The sequence below is a fragment of the Syngnathus leptorhynchus genome, chromosome 15 (assembly GCF_054491065.1).
Source record: "Syngnathus leptorhynchus isolate UIUO chromosome 15, UIUO_Slep, whole genome shotgun sequence".
Lineage (NCBI taxonomy): Eukaryota > Metazoa > Chordata > Actinopteri > Syngnathiformes > Syngnathidae > Syngnathus > Syngnathus leptorhynchus.
This window is the reverse complement of record NC_141209.1, coordinates 6,496,759-6,517,736: the sequence shown is the minus strand read 5'-3', so window position 1 is coordinate 6,517,736 and position 20,978 is coordinate 6,496,759. Positions and strand designations below refer to the sequence as shown.

The following is a 20,978-nucleotide window of genomic DNA, read 5'->3' as shown; positions in this document are numbered from 1 at the left end:
GCGTACCTAATAGAGTGTCCGAGTGACGTCACAGATCAACCAGCCAATCAGAAAGTGGGGGTGAGGGCGGGTGTGGCACTTTTCACTTTCACTTAAACTTTTTCCCTAATGAAGTGATTAGGTACACCTGTGTCAGTGTGACGTCACAGATCAACCAGCCAATCAGAAAGTGGGGGGTTGTTTGGGTGTGGCACTTTTCACTTTCATTTAAGCTTTGACCATGATTTTTCCCTAATGAAGTGGCCTGTGATTAGGTACACCTGAAAATGGCGGCGTACCTAATAGAGTGTCCGAGTGACGTCACAGATCAACCAGCCAATCAGAAAGTGGGGGTGAGGGCGGGTGTGGCACTTTTCACTTTCACTTAAACTTTTTCTCTAATGAAGTGATTAGGTACACCTGTGTCAGTGTGACGTCACAGATCAACCAGCCAATCAGAAAGTGGGGGGTTGTTTGGGTGTGGCACTTTTCACTTTCATTTAAGCTTTGACCATGATTTTTCCCTAATGAAGTGGCCTGTGATTAGGTACACCTGAAAATGGCGGCGTACCTAATAGAGTGTCCGAGTGACGTCACAGATCAACCAGCCAATCAGAAAGTGGGGGTGAGGGCGGGTGTGGCACTTTTCACTTTCACTTAAACTTTTTCCCTAATGAAGTGATTAGGTACACCTGTGTCAGTGTGACGTCACAGATCAACCAGCCAATCAGAAAGTGGGGGGTTGTTTGGGTGTGGCACTTTTCACTTTCATTTAAGCTTTGACCATGATTTTTCCCTAATGAAGTGGCCTGTGATTAGGTACACCTGAAAATGGCGGCGTACCTAATAGAGTGTCCGAGTGACGTCACAGAGATCAAACAGCCAATCAGAAAGTGGGGGTGAGGGCGGGTGTGGCACTTTTCACTTTCACTTAAACTTTTTCCCTAATGAAGTGATTAGGTACACCTGTGTCAGTGTGACGTCACAGATCAACCAGCCAATCAGAAAGTGGGGGGTTGTTTGGGTGTGGCACTTTTCAATTTTATTTAAGTTTGACCATAATTTTTCCCTAATGAAGTGGCCTGTGATTAGGTACACCTGAAAATGGCGGCGTACCTAATAGAGTGTCCGAGTGACGTCACAGATCAACCAGCCAATCAGAAAGTGGGGGTGAGGGCGGGTGTGGCACTTTTCACTTTCACTTAAACTTTTTCCCTAATGAAGTGATTAGGTACACCTGTGTCACTGTGACGTCACAGATCAACCAGCCAATCAGAAAGTGGGGGGTTGTTTGGGTGTGGCACTTTTCACTTTCATTTAAGCTTTGACCATGATTTTTCCCTAATGAAGTGGCCTGTGATTAGGTACACCTAAAAATGGCGGCGTACCTAATAGAGTGTCCGAGTGACGTCACAGATCAACCAGCCAATCAGAAAGTGGGGGTGAGGGCGGGTGTGGCACTTTTCACTTTCACTTAAACTTTTTCCCTAATGAAGTGATTAGGTACACCTGTGTCAGTGTGACGTCACAGATCAAACAGCCAATCAGAAAGTGGGGGGTTGTTTGGGTGTGGCACTTTTCAATTTTATTTAAGTTTGACCATAATTTTTCCCTAATGAAGTGGCCTGTGATTAGGTACACCTGAAAATGGCGGCGTACCTAATAGAGTGTCCGAGTGACGTCACAGATCAACCAGCCAATCAGAAAGTGGGGGTGAGGGCGGGTGTGGCACTTTTCACTTTCACTTAAACTTTTTCCCTAATGAAGTGATTAGGTACACCTGTGTCAGTGTGACGTCACAGATCAACCAGCCAATCAGAAAGTGGGGGGTTGTTTGGGTGTGGCACTTTTCACTTTCATTTAAGCTTTGACCATGATTTTTCCCTAATGAAGTGGCCTGTGATTAGGTACACCTGAAAATGGCGGCGTACCTAATAGAGTGTCCGAGTGACGTCACAGATCAACCAGCCAATCAGAAAGTGGGGGTGAGGGCGGGTGTGGCACTTTTCACTTTCACTTAAACTTTTTCTCTAATGAAGTGATTAGGTACACCTGTGTCAGTGTGACGTCACAGATCAACCAGCCAATCAGAAAGTGGGGGGTTGTTTGGGTGTGGCACTTTTCACTTTCATTTAAGCTTTGACCATGATTTTTCCCTAATGAAGTGGCCTGTGATTAGGTACACCTGAAAATGGCGGCGTACCTAATAGAGTGTCCGAGTGACGTCACAGATCAACCAGCCAATCAGAAAGTGGGGGTGAGGGCGGGTGTGGCACTTTTCACTTTCACTTAAACTTTTTCCCTAATGAAGTGATTAGGTACACCTGTGTCAGTGTGACGTCACAGATCAACCAGCCAATCAGAAAGTGGGGGGTTGTTTGGGTGTGGCACTTTTCACTTTCATTTAAGCTTTGACCATGATTTTTCCCTAATGAAGTGGCCTGTGATTAGGTACACCTGAAAATGGCGGCGTACCTAATAGTGTCCGAGTGACGTCACAGATCAACCAGCCAATCAGAAAGTGGGGGTGAGGGCGGGTGTGGCACTTTTCACTTTCACTTAAACTTTTTCCCTAATGAAGTGATTAGGTACACCTGTGTCAGTGTGACGTCACAGATCAACCAGCCAATCAGAAAGTGGGGGGTTGTTTGGGTGTGGCACTTTTCACTTTCATTTAAGCTTTGACCATGATTTTTCCCTAATGAAGTGGCCTGTGATTAGGTACACCTGAAAATGGCGGCGTACCTAATAGAGTGTCCAAGTGACGTCACAGATCAACCAGCCAATCAGAAAGTGGGGGTGAGGGCGGGTGTGGCACTTTTCACTTTCACTTAAACTTTTTCCCTAATGAAGTGATTAGGTACACCTGTGTCAGTGTGACGTCACAGATCAACCAGCCAATCAGAAAGTGGGGGGTTGTTTGGGTGTGGCACTTTTCACTTTCATTTAAGCTTTGACCATGATTTTTTCCCTAATGAAGTGGCCTGTGATTAGGTACACCTGAAAATTGCGGTGTATCTAATAGTGTGTCCGAGTGACGTCACAGATCAAACAGCCAATCAGAAAGTGGGGGTGAGGGCGGGTGTGGCACTTTTCACTTTCACTTAAGCTTTTTCCCTCATGAAGTGGCCTGTGATTAGGTACACCTCATTTACAATTCAATAGGTACAATACACAAGGTAAAAAAAAAAAAAAAGAATAAATAAGAGTGTAGGGAACGATTTAGTGAACAATTCTTTTGAACAAATCTTTGGAGTGAACTGATTCTAGTTAACACTAGTAAATGTGCTTTAAGAATTGGAACCTCACTTTATATGCGTGCATATGCAAACAAATGCAATTATTTATGTGTAAATGGTGGCCCCGCCCCCAAGTTGACTGTACATTTGAACTGGAGATCTCTTATTCTACAGGTAGGCGCATGAAGCATACCGAGATCACTAGCACCCCCTGCCATAAGGCTGAAGAACTTTTTTCATAGCCTCCTTCAGCTATTTTGGTTCAAAATGATACAAAACTGTTGAAATTAAAAGGAAAATGACTTTATTATAAAAACAATTCAACCTATGTAATTTAACAATGTATCCTCCCTTGCCTCCTCTGACCCCACGTCCCTGATAGAAATATAACATAATGCTAATTATAAAATAAACTTTCCATGATGTGTACTCTTTAATTCCAGGCATCTATGGTGACTAACAGGTTTCACAGTAGCACTCATGTACATGATTAAGTTGCTTGGCAGGTCAGATTCTGAGCAGATGTTTGTCACTCTGTGTATTCAGGAGTCATTTCAAGTTGAAGCTGCTCTTCTCCCCTCTGTACCACCATGGTGATCTTTCCATTATTACGCACGGCTGTGTAGATCTCCTCTGAAGTCTTCACCTTCACTCGGTTGATCTCTAGTACAACATCTCCAGGCAGCAGGCCAGATCTGACAAAGACAATAGTATGAATGAGGAGTACAATTTTCTTCCCCCATAAAGATCAATTCCAATATTTGCCCCATGATATTCGTCACCTGTGTGCCGGGGAGCCCATGATCACTCTGTGGATCAGAATTCCATGAGTCACATCTGGGAAAGATGGATCTCTAAGCTTCAGCTCAGCAATAATGCTAAGGCACCAGGACAAAAGAACAAAAAAAGATTTGAGTTCTCTCTCTTCCTTCCATTTGCACTTAAAAACCTTACCTTGGCGTTAGTGTGAGCATCATGACACCAATGTACCGCCGCTTTGTGTCGGACTCGCCAAACCAGGAGGCTACAATTAATATAAGAACAGCAGCGGTTGTGAGTGTTACAGCCTTTCCTTGTTTCACTGTCAACACAGAAGCCATGAGAAAACAAAGACATGTATACTTCTTTGTTTGGCAGCTTGATCAAGAAAAAGTCTCAGGCGATCAGATGGTATAGCGAAGGAGATGCCTGGAGTGACTTTCATGGTGTTTATGCCGATGACCTCACCATCCTGGGGAAATATGCATATTTAAGTGGTGACAATTATCTTAGTTAAATCATTTCATCTGGCTCTCACCAGGTTGATGAGAGGACCTCCGGAATTGCCAAACTGCAAAACAAACATGGGTAGTTACACGCAAATACAGTAAAACAAAGTCATCATCACTGTCACGTGCACTAACATCGATCGCCGCATCGGTCTGGATGTACTCCATGTTGGAGTTGGACAGGCCAAGCTCCTTACTGCCCCGCTGAACTGAGCTGATGATCCCTGATGTGATTGTGTTCCGTAATGCAAACGGGCTTCCCATGGCCACCACAAACTCTCCTTGACGGACATCACACGAACGACCCAGCGGGAGTGTGGGTAGAGGATTCTGTGGGTCAGGATGGGGGAGGTAGATAAAGCCTGTGGTGCTCTTAAACAAGTACAGTTAGGAAGTTCAGACGATGCTAACCAGTCAAAGAGCGTTTTCTCACTTAGACTTGTAAAGTTCTATAAACAAAACATTAAGTGAAAAAGAACAGTTCTTATGAAACTACTTAAAGCTGAAAGTGTGCACTTTAATCACATCTTGGTTGTTTGAGTTTAAAATCATTGTGGTAATGTGTAAAGGCAAACAAAGTGATGAAATTTATTGTTTTGACAGGTAGTTCTGTTGCAATCAAGTACATATAACATTGAAAGCTCCAAAGCGCCCTCTTGTGGCTAACTAGAGAAACAATGTGCTAGATGATCCAATGGTATACAAAGTGGTCATCCTCCGTTAATAAATATTTCAAGCTTTAAATGGCCAATGATGTGCTCCAATTCCACAATTGTTTATAGGAGGCCTCTTTCTCCTCACCTTTGCAGAGATTCGGATGGTGGCGATGTCCGCCGCCGGATCGACATTTTGCACGGTGGCATTGTACGTATCTCCATTAGTGAGCTTGACACGGACCCCACGCTTGTTGGCCACCACGTGAGCATTGGTCACGATAAGACCATCACTGCTGATAATAAACCCAGACCCATTGGACACTGCCACTTCTCTCCCAGAAAATGGGTGTCTATTAAAAGAAAAAAAAAAAAAGGAAAAGTATAATATTCATCAAAGATTCACACAAAACTCAATCACCACATATGATGAAGACGAGTAGACAACAACGAGAACCAACATTTTAATCAATATTTTCAACACCAAATTTCAGCTTTTCAACAATAAATATGCAGATTATTCTTGTCTGTCATGAAAGGAGATTATCTTTGCGTTGAATCAAAATAAGACATTTGCTTATACAATTATTTTGTGTGACTTATTAAAATTGAAATGTGGTCCTCAATATAATGCAATCTAATGAAAACAAATATGGAGGTAACTTCTGATGATTTATGATTTATTTCACCATGTTATTTCATTGCACACCATTTGTAACTTCAGAACAAAACAAAGGTGATGATCAAGATCTGTTTAATGCAGTGTGAGTATTCATGTACGGCAAATAATGTATCTTTGTTCATCTATATTTTCCAGCGACATATAATGACGGGCAGAAAAACATTTTCCATCATTAGCTGAAGGTAACATTTAACTACCTGTTTCCATCCATTCAACAAAATAATAGCATCACATTCAATTGAACAGACCGTGATCCCACATTAAGTAACAACAATTGTGATGAATCGCAACAAGATTGTCATTATATCAGAATTTATGATTTTTGTGACATTTTTATTTGGAATACTTTAGAAGTAACACTTGGTCTACCCGTTGAGCCAACTCACCTTCCCACGATTTCTATGTAGACAACAGCCGGAGTGGACTTTTCCACGACATCTGCTATAAAGTTGTATTTATACCGAGGAGTGTCAGGTTTAAAAGGAGACGCGCAATCAGCTGACGGCAGGATGCGTCCAAGTATCCCGCGTGATCTGGGCTCAGATGCAGGTCCGCCGTCCTCTCGTCCATCCAGAAGCACGACAGAGGCGCATAGTCCCAAGCCTAAGGACAACGAGTGAAGCAGGCAGGAGTGGCTGCGATCGTCTCCGCTTTCCTTGTCCCACGCCGGAGCCCCGAGATCCAGTTGTGTTTTGTCACCAGCTCCCCCGTGAGCGGTTGTCAATCTAACCGTCGACACCCATCGGCCGCTTGTTATTTCATTAGTTCTCCAATTATGTGTCCTGAACGCTGCGAGGATACGTCGACTGACAACAGACGCGGTTGTTGCCATAATGCATTACTTTATGTAGAGGAAAAACGAATGCTTTGTATCGAATTGAATGAAATGATAACAAAATAATAATTAGCTTTTGAATTGACAGGGAAAACGAAACAACCAAAGGGAAATAACTTTAACCCGGAAGTATGACCTTATTTCCCTGCTTCTTTTTCTTTTATTAGTGGTTGACACACTAGCCTAAGAATGCAATGCCGCCACCAACTGGACAATAGAAGCAACGCAAGATAACATATTACATTACATAAAATAAAGTGCTAAGTTGGCATCAACAACGCTACTATTAAATTTAATATTGTTTTTGACGTCACAATAAAGTTACTGTAAAATGAACTTGAGGACCACCGTCGGTTAAGGGGTGCTAAAAATATCGTTCCACCCAGGAAGCCTGCCCTTGACAAATGATCAAGCGCACCCTTTAAATGGCATTCAAACCTTCCCCAGCCAATCGGAGCGCAGAAAGAAGACAGCGCTGAAGTTTGAATGCACTGCTGAAACAGTCGGGACGTTGTTTTATTTCCACCGAAATTGAGAAAATAATGGCCACGGAAGCAATGATTACGACTAATCGGCAAGCTCGTTAATAAAATAGGTACAATGCAAGTCGTCGCTGCTGCAGAGGTCTGAATTAGGTTTGGGATAATAATATTGAAGATTTTTCTTATTGCGCCAACCACCGAGTCTCTTCATGTTAAGTACGTCGACTTGTTAAAAAAACGGATTTTTGGGTATAAGGAATCGTATCAGTATTATTTTCTATTGCTGTCCTTCGCGTGCTTGTTTTTTTTGTGTCACTTAAGTACAAGTAATAATGACTTAGCGACGGTTAGTGGGAAAAGACAAACAACAGCACGCAAAGGAGTATCCTCGCTTTTGTTGGAAGAAGGTGAACGTTGTTTTTAGCGTGTAGTTTAGCAGGATAGGACGCTGAAATGATGAACGTGGAGAGAAATGTGGTTCGCCTAGTGGCTGTGCAACATCTCCGTACAGCGTATGGGATCAAGACAAAGAACTGGAACAAAAACAAAGCAGCCAGTTCGAAGTCAACAACAACAACGAACTCGGTGAGTTATCAAAGATGATGTTTACATTCTAATTTGTGATTTGTCTAATGTCCTGTAAGCCCGTGTGCAGCTACATGCTAGTGTAACTGTTAAATGAAATATATGTTCATGATTTCTCGTAAATAAACCTGCAATTGTAGGTATTTAGGCAGAATACAACAGCATAATAAACAGCGAGGGGAGATTCTAAGACAAGCTTCATTTTAAATTGGATTAAAGAGTCACACGATTTGTGATCACAAGACTTGATGCTGTTTCAAATGGCGATTTACTTCCGCATTTGGGTAAGCTCCAAAGAAACGTGTGGAAAGTCTGCAGTAAAGCCAACATTGTTCGCCACCTGGACAAGAAGATGAAGATAAGATCGAAATCTCCCAAAATACATTAGAACCACATCTTACTAGAATGTAACCTCCTTAATAATTATAATAATAAATTCAATGCCGTAGATAATATTTCAGGCCTTGTCTAATCTTGCTCTTATTTTCTTTTTGTTGAAACCAGACAAAGGTCTTTGGAGTACCACTGGAGATCTTACCATATTATGACATGACACGCGGGCGTGTGCCACGGTAAGTTCCTTTCCTCATTCACAAGAACATTGGAATCTCCAAAGTTGTATGCCACAAGAGAAATACACTTAGAAGTTAAAAAAGTCAAACAGATGATGTCTGAGATTTCAACTTGGTGAACATACGTATAAAGTTTTACCTGTGCAGTAGTGTTTTACTTTTCTTTGGCTTTGTTAGGTGTTTTAGTGATGACACCACAGAAGGGTCCCAGTGATGCCAAAGAGTCTATGAACACATACAAATTGCCAGGAGAGGGAGACAAAGCAACACAAATACTTTGTACATGCTAGCTCACACCTGACACGGCAATGACAATGGACTGTCAGGAACAATAAAGAAATTCTTAGCTGTACTTTTATTATTGGCTCGCATGCTGGAAGGGCTGCTAACTACATACATCATTGTAGATCAAGTGCATTGGAAATTTTGAACCCAGGCTGAACCGGATTGTTTAATTTTGTATGCTGTCATTAATACTGGCAACTTGTCAAATTAAATGCTACAGTTGCATTCATGCACAGTGCATCTTCACTCTCCTAGCTTTCTGGTGGATGCATGCATGAAGTTGGAAGCGCATGCCGACACTGAGGGCCTGTTCAGAAAATCGGGCTCTGTTGTTCGCCTGAAAGCCCTACGGGTGAGTGATTGGTGACTTTGCACTCTCACTGTGTGACCTTGACCCCTCGAAAGGGCTTTCAAACAACAGGGTTTTCTTATATGTTCCCAGACCAAAGTGGATTCAGGTGAGGAGTGTCTGTCTACCGCGCTTCCCTGCGATGTGGCTGCACTGGTCAAGCAGTTCTTCAGAGAGCTGCCAGAGCCCGTGCTACCCAACGAGCTGCAGGAGGCCTTCCTCAAGGCCCAGCAGCTCGCTGCCAAAGAGGACCAAATCTCCGCCACCATGCTGCTGTCTTGTGTCCTGCCTGACAGAAGCCTCAGTGTTTTGGGCCACTTCTTTGATTTCCTTCAAAATGTTTCCAAGAGGTGTTTGCATTTTCTTTGTAGCAGATTACAATAGTTGGGCATAAGGTCCGGTTGAACGCATGCAGGGTATTTTCACGGATGTGTTGTGGACTTCATTTTGCTTCACATTGTTTTAATCCCCGCTGACTTTGTTTGATTCCAGGAGTGCAGAGAATAAGATGGACAGTGCTAACTTGTCTGTCATCTTGGCTCCCAATCTCCTCCACTGCGGAGAAGGTACAGAGAAGATGAACGCCCACACAGAAAAGCGCATCAAGTTGCAGATGGCTGTTGTTCACTGCTTCATAGCGCATGCCCACGATCTTGGTATGAATACACTCATCAGCTACTCCTCATCTCGCCTTCGGCCCGGTTTAACACTTAAAGTGTTACCTTCGTCTGCGTTTCAGGTGTGCTTCCACAATTCCTTGAAGAGAAGGTTTCAGAGATTGTGCACTGTCAGCAAATTCTGTCCCCTATGTTCAATGAACTTCAAGAACTCGACCAAAACTCAGGGTTGAAGCGAAGACACAGACAGAGTCTTGGAGGTAAAATGATTGCCTGGGAATTACTAATGTTAGGACGGCCATAATAATTAGCCACATTTGATAAAAGAGGCATTGGACAACTTGTATAGTCTGTGGATGAACTTTGTTTTTGTGTTCTTCTATTTTAGTTTTTTCTTCTGCCACTCCTGTGATTGGGACGCCATCCTCCAAGCGAAAACTGCCTTTAGATCCAGGCTATTCTTTTGGATTCTCAAACAAGAAACGTAGATCCGTCAAGAAGAATCTCGGGATGGAATTGCTTCCCAGTTCCCTGTTCAGCGCCACCTCCACCCCTGGATCAGGTATTTTGAATTGCTCTTTAAAAGCCAAAGAAAGAATTTCTTCTGTGCGGTTTGTTTCAAGGGCACTCTCTCTATTCTATGTGAAGCTTGCAGTGCGTCAGGAGTGCTGGAGTCATCCCAAAGTACTTTGGCCTCTGCTGGGAAGTGTCAAAGGCAACCGGCCACCTCAGCAAGGAGAAAGAGCAGACGACTGAGCGGCAGACATGTAGTCAGCAGGTAACCACTCCAACGATGTAACAATGTAGCTGCTGAGCCAATCAACACCAGAAAAAAAAAAAAATGGGCTTACAGTATTTTACATTGCTCATTGTATTGTTTTATATCCCATTCAAGAGTTGAATCTGGAAAAGCCGGCTGCTTTTCTCCGAAAGTGGACAAAAAGGAAGCACAGCGCAAGTCTCTGCGTCAACGGTTCAGCTTGGGGAGGAGCCACAAAGACGCCGTAAGTGCGCTTGACTGATTAAAGGAAGTCAAGAAACCATGGTGTCATCTTTATGTTCTGCAAGAAATTATTTTTCAAATCGTTCTGCTTGCTCAACCTTTGCACACTTGTGGTAACTTAGTTTACATTTACCAGTAATAATTTTCAACTTGAAAAATGCATGTACAATTTTTCTTCTGGTTGTTCCCAGACTTTTAAATTTGAGGTGGGCTATGGTACGAAGCTAAAATATAATTTTGACGACCACTTCTTAATCATTGTTACTACGCTAAGCACAACATTATAACACTAAACATGTAAATATACATCTTGTATTTGCAGTGCAATCATTTTGATACTTTGGATAAGTGGTCAAGAATTAACTGAATGTAATCTAGTTCTTGCCTTAATAAAAGTTGCTGACCACCAAAGGCAATATCTCATTTCTTCTGAGTGATTTCTCTCATCCTCTGAAGAGTTAACCCCGAAATTAACAACAAATGTTGCATTCTGGGTCACATCTGTGGGTTCATTTAACACTTAATTACTAATCCTACAAGTCCTCTAACATCTGTTCCATCTTTCATTTTTCATTCCATGCTGGATGCTGGTGAAGGGATCTCAGTCCATAGGTTGGCGACTTGCCACCCAGGAGAGCACCACCAGTTTTTGTTTCACTAAAGAGACTACTACGTTCAAGGCATCGCTTCATCCCACAAACACAAAATCCAACAGTAAGTACCCGAGGACGCTTTTAATCCTCTGACCTTTTGCTTAATTGCTGCCACTGTTCCATTCTGATAGGTTCAAAGTTTATAAGCAAGTCTGAGGACAACTTGCTGACCCCCCAGTGTGACCCCAGTGCCCACTGCACCTCATGGAGCGGTGAAACTCCTGGAGAATCACAACTCTTAAGCGGAGTGTCCTTCCCTGATACTCCCACGGTTGCCCGTCTGGACAGCCAGTTTGTGTCCGAACCCGCCATTGTTATGTCCAAACCTCTGACTGGCTCTCGCCTGCCCAAAAAGCTGTGTTGCAGCGCAGAGAGCCTGGAAAGTGAGTCCTCCATTTCCAAAGCCTCAATCCAAAGTGTAGCGTCCCCGCTTAAGGTGGACACTTCAGAATCGGGAGCTTCGAATCAGGAGTCGAAAACAAAGCCGTCAGACAGTGTCAGTCAGACTCCCACAGTTTTGCGTCTAACTGAGGACACATGCATGTCTAAGTTGCCAAGTCATGAGCAAAATGTTACTTTTGACCTAGCAGCTTTATCACCTTTGCATATTGATAGTATAGTTTTAGATTCTGCCGGGAGGTGTAGTCCAGCTGCTCGGGGTTCATTTGTTGACCACACCAGCTTAGCGATGAGCGGAAGTGACGACTCAGCCGAGCTGCTCCATTGCAGCAGGCTGATAGACGCTCTGGACATTCAGAGTCCAGCACACTTCATGCCGAGTGTCTCGCCGGGACTTCGGTCCACCCCCTACGTGCCACGCCTTGAGCTGGCAGATGAGCGAGGCCACGCTACAGCACGTGAGGTTGTGTCTTCTCCAGAAGCTGGCATCCCCAAAAAACAACTGCAACCTGATCCGGAGTGCCGCCATTCACGTGTGGCAGACCACATTCAACATTTCAACAAACTTACCATAAAGTCTCCCAGGGGTGCCAATGCCAAGCATGTCAGGTCGCCATTGAAGTTTCAGCGCACCCCCGTGCGTCACGCGGTCCGCAGGATCAACTCTCTCGTCGGAGAGAGCAGGAAACCTCCTCGAAAGGTGGACGTGACCGACGCTCGAGGTATCCAAGCTGTGAAAGCGCTGAGCTTGGAAAGTGGCCTGTCCTCGCAGCTTCAGCCATCCAAAGGAACACTTCAACCTGTTCCTAAGAAACCACCCCCTGTTCCACCTAAAAAGCCAAGCACATTGGCTGCTAAAAACAAGGTTTGTGCTCTTGGTGACATGACCAACAAGGTCCAAAGCAAGGCCAACGTAGACCCGCCCAACTCGGAGGCAGCAGCACCGCAGAAGGTTGTTTTGCAGAGTCTAGCAAAAAATCAGGTGCAACATTACCGAGGTTCACCCAGAAACCCTCTAAACCAACCACGACTGTTGCCAGCTACCAAGCCTGTTGATTTGTAGCAATGCTTCTTTTGCCGTTATAAATTACATTTAAGTTGAGCCCTATTGATGTGGGATTTAATTTATTTGTAGTGAAAATAAGTGCTGTTGTCTGGTCATGTGGCCTTCTCAAAAATGTGCCTTTGCTTTACATTACTTGTATGTTTTAGATTGTAGACGTTTGGCGAGTGATGTTTTTTTTTTTAATCGATGGAATGACAGGAAATCAAAAGCTCCCTTTACTTTTATTCGAGCATGCTATGGCTCGTACTGTTTACAGTTGCTCATGTGTTTCTTGTACTTCTTGTTGTCTTCTAATTGAGCAGAGCAAGTGGCGGTTTTTATTATAAATACATGCCAAATAGTATTTGTGGAATCAGAAGATTCAGCACCCAGAAATATGACAACAATCCCATGACAACAAATAAACTCAAGGAGTACATTAAAAAGTCAGTGGTCATCTCGTTGGTCAACACAGCCACTAGAGGGCGTTGCATACCCATGTCGGAGTTTATTGGACTATCCAGTACTGCTTTCTCTGCAAAACATGACTTTTTTTTTTTTCATTTGTTTTATGCCTTCTATAGCTACTTTCATGATATTAAAAAAAGTATGAAACATGTTCATGAATTAGAACAGTATGCTGCAAAATTCTGTTCTTAGATTAGTTACAAACGACATTATTTTGCCTATAAACAACTGTACAAACGTTGATGAATTTAATATAATTCTAAGAAATGCGCACTGCTGTACATAACCCATCATAAAAGGTTATATATTAAAGTAACAAAATTAATACTATTTCTAGAACTCTACTATATCTTTACAATTTAAAATAACCACTTATACAACATTCCTAGAAAATCACCATGTCTCAATGTAAGGGCCACTCGTGTTCCTTGGGGGCTACCTGGCTCCTGTGGGCACCAAGTTGGTGACCCTGAAATAAGATTTTTGACTTCATCTTGAGCACGACGTGGTTTCGTGTGCAGGCAAGACCCCGTGATGATCGTTTCCTTCCTCCTTGTGATGTGATGATGATGATGCGCCCAAGTGTCCTGCCAAGTTTGTTCCCCTCCTTGGTCCTTGGATGCATTCAAGTGTCCCTCACGCCCATGGCCCTGTGATGTAGATTCTTCTGCTTTCCTTATTCACTGTGATGCCTTTAAGTGTCCTCTCCTCCTTGGCCCCTCAGTTCTTGTGATGCATTTAGTTGTCCTGCCCTCTTTGGTCCATGTGATGCATTCAAGTGCTTAGAGGGGCGGATAACTTTAGACTTTCTCCATATCGTTTTTAGCCAATAATGTCGAGGGAAGTGTTCGAATTTCTGCTGGCAGACATTTAAAGGGGAGACAGTGCGGCGCTGGAGCAATTTCTATTAAATCCCGTGCCCCCCACACACCCCCGCCTCATGTCTATGGAGGACTTAGTCTCCCACCTTGCCACGGTCCCCACAGTGTACAGTCGACATTGATAGTGGGTGCCTGCCCACGGAAGGTGTTTCTGAGGACTGACAGGATCCAGACATCATCGTATTGAGGATTGCAGGTCAGTAAATTATTTACTTATATATAGTAATATATTCTAACACTGCTGATTTCATTATTTTTTCCCAGTTTGCTCTTAATGTATTTGTCGATTCCATTTTTCGCCCCACCAAAGCCATAAAGAACGTCTTTACGCTGCGTAAAAGCTTTTGGCACTTGTGCGTAAATCTGTCCAGACGCCAATCAACGTGTGTTTGTTTCTTCGTCTCCTGCTTAGGATGGCCAAATCGACGCGCATCATCTGCATCGTGCTGTTCCTTCTCAGCTTGCTGTCCTCTCCGGCAGAGTCCAAAAGAAACCGAGGCTCCCAAGGCGCCATTCCTCCTCCCGACAAAAACAGCCCGAACGAGTCGGAGCGGCAACCTCGTCCTCCCCCGCAGCCAGGCTCCGGGTCCCGCCAGCGGCACGGCTCGTCCTCCCCGACCGACGAGGTTCTGGAGTCCAGCCAGGAGGCTTTACACGTGACCGAGCGGCAGTATTTGAAACGGGACTGGTGCAAGACCCAGCCCCTCAAGCAGACCATCCACGAGCAAGGCTGCGTCAGCCGCACCATCATCAACCGCTTCTGCTACGGACAGTGCAACTCTTTCTACATCCCCAGACACATCCGCAGGGAGGAGGGCGCCTTCCAATCGTGCTCTTTCTGCAAACCCAAACGCTTTACCACCATGACCTTTACTTTGAATTGTCCGGACCTCCAGCCACCAACCAAGAAGAAACGCATCCAGCGCGTTAAACAGTGCCGCTGTATCTCCATTGACCTGGACTAGTAGCCTACGCTCACCACGATAATTCACGACTGTTGCTTAATGAGGTGCAGTATCGGCCCAAAATAACATTTACCTCTCCCCACTCACCCCAAAACTCTCAAGTGACCATGAGTGCGAGGTGTGAGGGTTCATTTTGGGTGAGTGTGAGCGCTTATTAAATGCATTTGAGTTTGTTTTTTTTTTTTTTTTTCAGAAATATGAGGCTTGATTGAGATTCATGGATATTTCTTTTTTCAATTAATGTGAGTTTTTTTCTGTGTGAGAGCTTATGTGTGTTTTTTTTTCCTTTGGCCACTTGCAAGACATTTTTTTGGGGGGGTGAGTAGTTTGAGTTTGTTTTTGTGAGAGTGAGATTTATTGGACAATTTGAATTTTTGTGTGAGTTTGAGTGTTTGGGTTGAATGTGTTGAAAGTTTTTTTGGGTGTGTGAATTTTGGGGGGTGAGTGCAAAAGGTTTTAATTTTTGGAAAGCATGATTCTTTTGTTGAGTATAAAAAGTCTTAATGTGTGTGCTTTTTTTTTTGAATGAGAGGTAAAGTCTATTTTTAGCCCTTAAGGCAGTTGAGAGGGAAGAGGGGAAGGTATAAGAAGTCATGCTTTTATCTTCTGTTTGGATAAAGTTACATACAATCTTCCCCATGCTTTCGCACAACACTACTGGACATATAATGTTAAGTGGAAAGGATATTTTTACTTTCAAAGTTTAAGACGTCTGGAATGCAGGCACTTCGTTGCACGATATGCGCACGTTTTATGCACGCCTTCCTCACCTTGGCTTATTTAAGAAATTACTAGGACATTAAATCGCATTTTTAATTTTTCCACCGTGTGGAATTGGAAGAAGGAACAGCAACATTTGTAAATGGAAAATGTGATTTTGTTTTTGTCTGTTTTTTTTTTAGCTTTGATATTTTAAGTTAACCTTAATGTGAAAATGTTGAGTTTTGGTTGCCTAATAAGACGTATCAATGTACAGTGGCGGTTTGGAACCCATGAAGATAAAAGAATGTGGATGTTACATGTAAAGGATGTTTCATGTACTCAATAAGATATCCATAAAAATAGAAAATAAATGGATTCTGGAATATGGTGCACATTATTTGAGTTACATATTAAATGACCAATAGACCTTTTAAAAACATTTAAGGCAATTGAATAGTATGAATCAATTGTAATTTTATAATTACCTTTTTAAAAATGAACACCATGAAATAATTGAACCAACTATAATATTAAAAATATTAATTCCTCAATGGAAAGCAAGTGCTACAATCTTTGGAAAGGAACATTTTCCTACAAGTCATAATTTAGTGCTTTTGATGTGTTAAAAAAAAGACTTACGACTTACTTAGATCCACGACAGGAACACTCGCTGCACCAGGGACATCTTCATCGACGAGCCGCAGCCGTCCGCCGCCAGTGTACAGGAACAGATACGAACTCAGCTGGAGATTTGCTGTAAAGTAGTAAAACAAGGATGTAGAGCAAATAAATTAACGGCACAGCAAATCAAGTAACAATTTCCATTTTGATAGCTCCACATTCCTAAAAACAAAGCTGTCTTAAAGCAACTTCCAATAACCTAACAAGTTCCACATGTTTACAACACTAATCACTTATTTTAAGAACCTTCCAGGAAATGTTCACGTCTTAAAAAAATGAAACCAGATTAGATGACCTCATTCTTACTCAGTTATTAAACAGATGAATTCTTCATCGTGTTTCTTCGATTAATAATCATGTTCTTGGCAGCTTTTTCAAAGCAACGTATTGGCAGTAGTGAATGAAAACAGTGCTTCTGTTGCGTCAGCCTCCAGGAATTTATTTTGGAAATTTAAAACAATTCCATAAAATTACAGAGCTGCGTCGTTATACATACAGTAGACGACTCGCCTTCTTGTGTTATTCCAGTTTTACAATATTTTGATTTTCATACAAAATAAATGGCACAGGTGGAGGGTAAAAATATCACCAGACATGCATCTTTATATGCACTTTGATAATTAATCAAGGTCTCTCTGAGGTATTATGATGATCATAGCTTTGGGCTGAAATATTCCAAACCCAGTTTTGTCAAAGCAATCTAAAAAAGCTCCCGCTTGCATGCAAAAATATACTCTCCTTCAGCTTCTCTCTTGATTAAATCCTACATTAAAAAAAAACCTACACCCTCCAAGAGTTGATGTCTCTGTACATGAAAATAAAAAGTTATATACAAATAAACTTTTCTCCAATGAGGAGTGTGGGTGCGTTTTTGACACAGCGACATCATCAAAGAGTCTAAAACTTCAGACATTTACAAGCTCATACATTGTACTAGGCATAGTAACTATACTAGGCTGGTGGGTCAACTTAGTTATTGCAAGTGCTTAAAAGTGTTACACGATGTGCAAGTGAGGAATTAGCAGCTTTGAATGCACATTCAATAGCAAAGGACACAGGAAAGTGTTGGGCATCATTCCAAATGGCAGCTGCAACGTACAAGCAAGCTTTAAGTGATTGTCAGCACAGATGAGGAACCAAAGCCATTCTCCAGGAGGAACCTGATGGATGTGTTAGCAGAACCATAAGGTGACCCATTGAGACTTGGCCACTAAGAGGTCACACCATGCTGGATGAATGAGATCCACCTTTGGCCTTCAGGACTCTCATCATTTGGGCTTGTGTCAGCCATGCAACAGATTCTGTCTGTACACAAAAGGGTGGTGGTGGTGGTGGTGGTGGGGGGGGGGGCGGTGCTGTTCGGGTTCAGGTCGCTCAAGTGGAGGACACACTTGACTCCTTTTGCCGCAGCCTCTCTTTCTGTGAAGCGCAGACACACACACTCTTGGAACACAAATATACACTGGAGTTGTGAGAACACACAAGACAAGAATGGAAGCCTCACCAGACTGTTTGCGTTGATCTTCTTGGTTTCTACTCGCTTCTCATCTGTGATCTTCTGGATTTTTTCTTGAGCTTCCTTCAACCTTGATGAAAACAATTATTGTCATTTACAGTGTATGTACCCTCTTTTTGTTATGTGCATAGTTTCCATACTTTTAATATCATTAAGTAATCTGTAAATATCAGACAAAGACAACACAAACATGAAATAAACTCATAGTTTGGTTCAACTATTTCAATTCGTCTCTTACTGTCTCTCTTACTAAAAATCATACCTCAGGATTATTTTGATTATTTTTTTATGATCTGATCAGGGCAACACTAGCACCACAATTATCTGTTAATTAAGTATAAGGGGATATTAACTGTAAAAATATGGTGGAAACAAAATAAAACAAAAAGGCAAGCGTATAAAGGTGACTGCCCTTGTGAACTTATTTCACTTGCATTGACAAACTCATCTCCAGCTTGCGACCAGCGAAAGCCCAAAAAACTGCTTGGTTGATGAGATAATGAGGCAGCCTTTAAAAAACACTTGGCTTTTATGAGCGCTCCAAAAGTATTTAAAATAAAGTTAATTGTACATAAGCACAGTCAGCTGTTGAGTAATGTGCGACTCGATACCTTCGTAAACCAGAGCTCTATAATTAAACTTCAGCACATGGATGGATCTGTGGTGGGCTACTCCGTCACCTCGTAGGGAAATCGATTTGCGCGACACGATGAGTTGCGCTTATGATGAAGCACCACAAACAAACTTGGAAAAACAACATAAAAAGCCACAGTTGCGCTCCCGCTGTCTTCTCCACACGTGCTGCGCTTTTGCCCTTTGGGCTGCTTGTCCAGCTTCATTACAGTGTTTATCAATTCTCCCATATTGCCCGGCTTTTAACAGTCAGTGGCCTCTGTCCGCTCGCTAGTAAAGATGCTCGGCCGCCAGGAGAGTTGGTGGAACGACCCCCAAAAAAACGCCTCGGGTCAGAGGAAACATCATAAATTCAAGGTTTGTGTTTGCCTCCTCTTTGATGGCCTCCCTCTCTGCTCTAATTACATCCCAGCGTCCACACATCACCCGTGCACAATCAGCGCTAATTTTACGTGACGCCGACAACTTGTTAAGCAACTGTGACAAAAATCAGATGGCTTATTAGGAGGATAAAAATTCATATTTGAAGAAAAATAAAACACTCTTAGTAAAATATAGTGCAATTTTCAATACTATTAACTCCAACAACAATAATAAACATTGTTAGCTTATTCACTTAGGTCACAGGTGTCAAACTCAAGGCCCGGGGGCCAGATACGGTCCGCCACATCATTTTATGTGGCCCGCGAAGACAAATTGTGCATCAAATTCATGTCATTACTAGAATTGCAAATTGTCTTCACTTTTAATAATATCTTTTTTTAAATAGTTGACCAGTTTTTACTTGAGAACGAGTTATTTGTCAGTTTGTTTTTTAGCTTTTACTGTATATAATATGAGGTGCTCATACATTTATTTGACAGTCATAATGGCCTTCCGAAAGAAGCTATGACTACAATGCGGCCCGCGAAAAAAACGAGTTTGACACCCCTGACTTAGATACTTGATACTATATCGCGAATTTCAACAATCTAAGCAAAACCAGTATCTGTGAAATTGTTCTGAGTCTTAGAAGTGGTGCAGCTCACCTCTCCTTGGAGATGTTCTTGCTTTGGCGTACCCAAGCGTTCTTGAAGTCATTGCAGAACTCGTACCAGAGCATGAAGACGTGACTTGGGGTCACTTCTTTATCGCCCGACTTTGGTTTCACCTCAAAGTATTTCACCATTTCCTGGAAACTGTTGGAGTAAACAGTAAACAAAAAAACAAATGTTTGATTACATAACAATTCTTCTGGCCCCAAAAAAGTCAGTTGGAAAAATATTCACCGTCTATACCAAACAGTTTATTTGGTGGTTACTATTGATTCTTGTTTGGTGTTCTCTGGTGGGTCGAATGATTAAAGTCTTATTAGAAACCAGGCAAAAAACAAGACATGTTATCAATTTTCTAATTCGTTCCGAGGAGCCTCATGTAAGCAAAATGGATAACATGAGTTGTCGCGAGCCAATGAAAAATGATAAGTGGAGAGCTGGGAGCGAGGGGGGCTGAGCATCTGGAAACAGAGGTTCCAGCCTGCTCTGGGCCACAGTAGCAGTGGCTCCATTATCACATTGACCCCGCAGCCTGCAGGAGCGCCTGATAGCCAAGAACGGGCTACTGCAGCTTCATACGCAGAACGCCGGACTTCCATTTGAGATGTGAACAAGCATGATCGAGTGCACTCAAGAATCCAATGTGCTGTTGTAGGGTCGTCCCTCGGTCTGATCCAATTGTAAGCAAATCTGCATTCTTGGCGGGACTCCCAGCCTCACACACGGCTAGAAGATCTGATCTCCTCTCCGACCCAAACATGAAAGACATTCTATGAGATGCTCCAGTGTCCCGCACGGACATTGACAGAGTTTCTGACCTCTGGATGGAAGGTGGCTTTGCGTCGCTAATCTAAGGCATGTTCATAGTAAGTGAAATGCTGCAATATGTCTCCCAGCTGGGGGAAGAAAATGGACTCGTGCCTGATCCTGCTTCCCATTACCCCAGCCTAGCGTCATTTTGTCGGGACGCTCCCAAAAAGAGAACTGTAGATCATCCCAAAGAGACAAAAGCAATGCTGTGTTTAGACTAAGCCAACAGACATGCCGTTCCATCTCGCCAACTCGCTCCGGAGTCGATCGGGTCCTCTGCTGACCTTGGGTCATGGTGTCAAAGCGTGCACAAATCAAGCAACAGTTCCTTTTCCTTATACTTTCCGGAGCTTACGAGCAGATAGACAAAAGTTCATTCGAAACAGATGGAAACGCACTCGCACATGTGCATATATACCTCCAAAATATAAACAAAATCAAAAAGAACCTGGCGAGCCAGCGCGCTAGCAACACTGTACAGCTTTTCATACTGATGATGATGTTGCCATGCAAGGCAGCATTCCTCACTGTCAGCTGTATATAAAAAAAAAGCCATTACAAAAGCAGGAGAATTGGGAACTATTTGGCCAGACGGTCCTACATTCCTTTGTTTCCCCTTTAAAAAGAGAAAAGAAGTAAACT

The 20,978-nt window shown here is 42.8% G+C and overlaps 4 protein-coding genes across 5 annotated transcripts in view; 2 read left to right on the top strand and 2 right to left on the bottom strand.

Moving 5' to 3' along the window:
- Nucleotides 1–3,526: 3,526 nt before the first annotated feature.
- On the bottom strand, nucleotides 3,527–6,806 carry LOC147045375 (serine protease HTRA2, mitochondrial-like). The gene is made up of 8 exons (XM_085931113.1): nucleotides 6,208–6,806; nucleotides 5,288–5,492; nucleotides 4,622–4,816; nucleotides 4,516–4,548; nucleotides 4,341–4,449; nucleotides 4,173–4,242; nucleotides 4,001–4,096; nucleotides 3,527–3,913 (listed from the first exon to the last, which is right to left on the bottom strand). The coding sequence occupies exons 1-8, from the start codon at nucleotides 6,651–6,653 to the stop codon at nucleotides 3,748–3,750; spliced, it is 1,320 nt and encodes a 439-aa protein (XP_085787239.1). The 5' UTR covers nucleotides 6,654–6,806; the 3' UTR covers nucleotides 3,527–3,747.
- Nucleotides 6,397–13,325, top strand: LOC147045374 (rho GTPase-activating protein 11A-like). Its single transcript, XM_085931112.1, has 11 exons — nucleotides 6,397–7,723; nucleotides 8,228–8,295; nucleotides 8,836–8,932; nucleotides 9,023–9,279; nucleotides 9,422–9,585; nucleotides 9,669–9,806; nucleotides 9,935–10,108; nucleotides 10,195–10,324; nucleotides 10,442–10,550; nucleotides 11,146–11,263; nucleotides 11,334–13,325. Exons 1-11 carry the CDS (start codon nucleotides 7,592–7,594, stop codon nucleotides 12,662–12,664), a joined length of 2,718 nt encoding a protein of 905 aa, XP_085787238.1. The 5' UTR covers nucleotides 6,397–7,591; the 3' UTR covers nucleotides 12,665–13,325.
- The window catches only part of LOC147045372 (formin-like), a 41,781-nt gene continuing 28,594 nt past the window's right edge, over nucleotides 7,792–20,978 (bottom strand). For both annotated transcript variants that reach the window (XM_085931110.1, XM_085931111.1), the window contains 5 exons: nucleotides 19,521–19,670; nucleotides 17,848–17,929; nucleotides 16,650–17,762; nucleotides 16,309–16,416; nucleotides 7,792–8,520 (listed from right to left, as the gene is read on the bottom strand). In XM_085931110.1, the coding sequence (XP_085787236.1) occupies nucleotides 17,718–17,762; nucleotides 17,848–17,929; nucleotides 19,521–19,670 (277 nt within the window). In that variant the 3' untranslated portion in view covers nucleotides 7,792–8,520; nucleotides 16,309–16,416; nucleotides 16,650–17,717. The remainder of the gene's footprint in view (nucleotides 8,521–16,308; nucleotides 16,417–16,649; nucleotides 17,763–17,847; nucleotides 17,930–19,520; nucleotides 19,671–20,978) is intronic.
- LOC147045373 (gremlin-1-like) lies at nucleotides 13,914–16,001 on the top strand. The gene is made up of 2 exons (XM_085931114.1): nucleotides 13,914–14,191; nucleotides 14,408–16,001. Exon 2 carries the CDS (start codon nucleotides 14,409–14,411, stop codon nucleotides 14,958–14,960), a length of 552 nt encoding a protein of 183 aa, XP_085787240.1. The 5' UTR covers nucleotides 13,914–14,191; nucleotide 14,408; the 3' UTR covers nucleotides 14,961–16,001.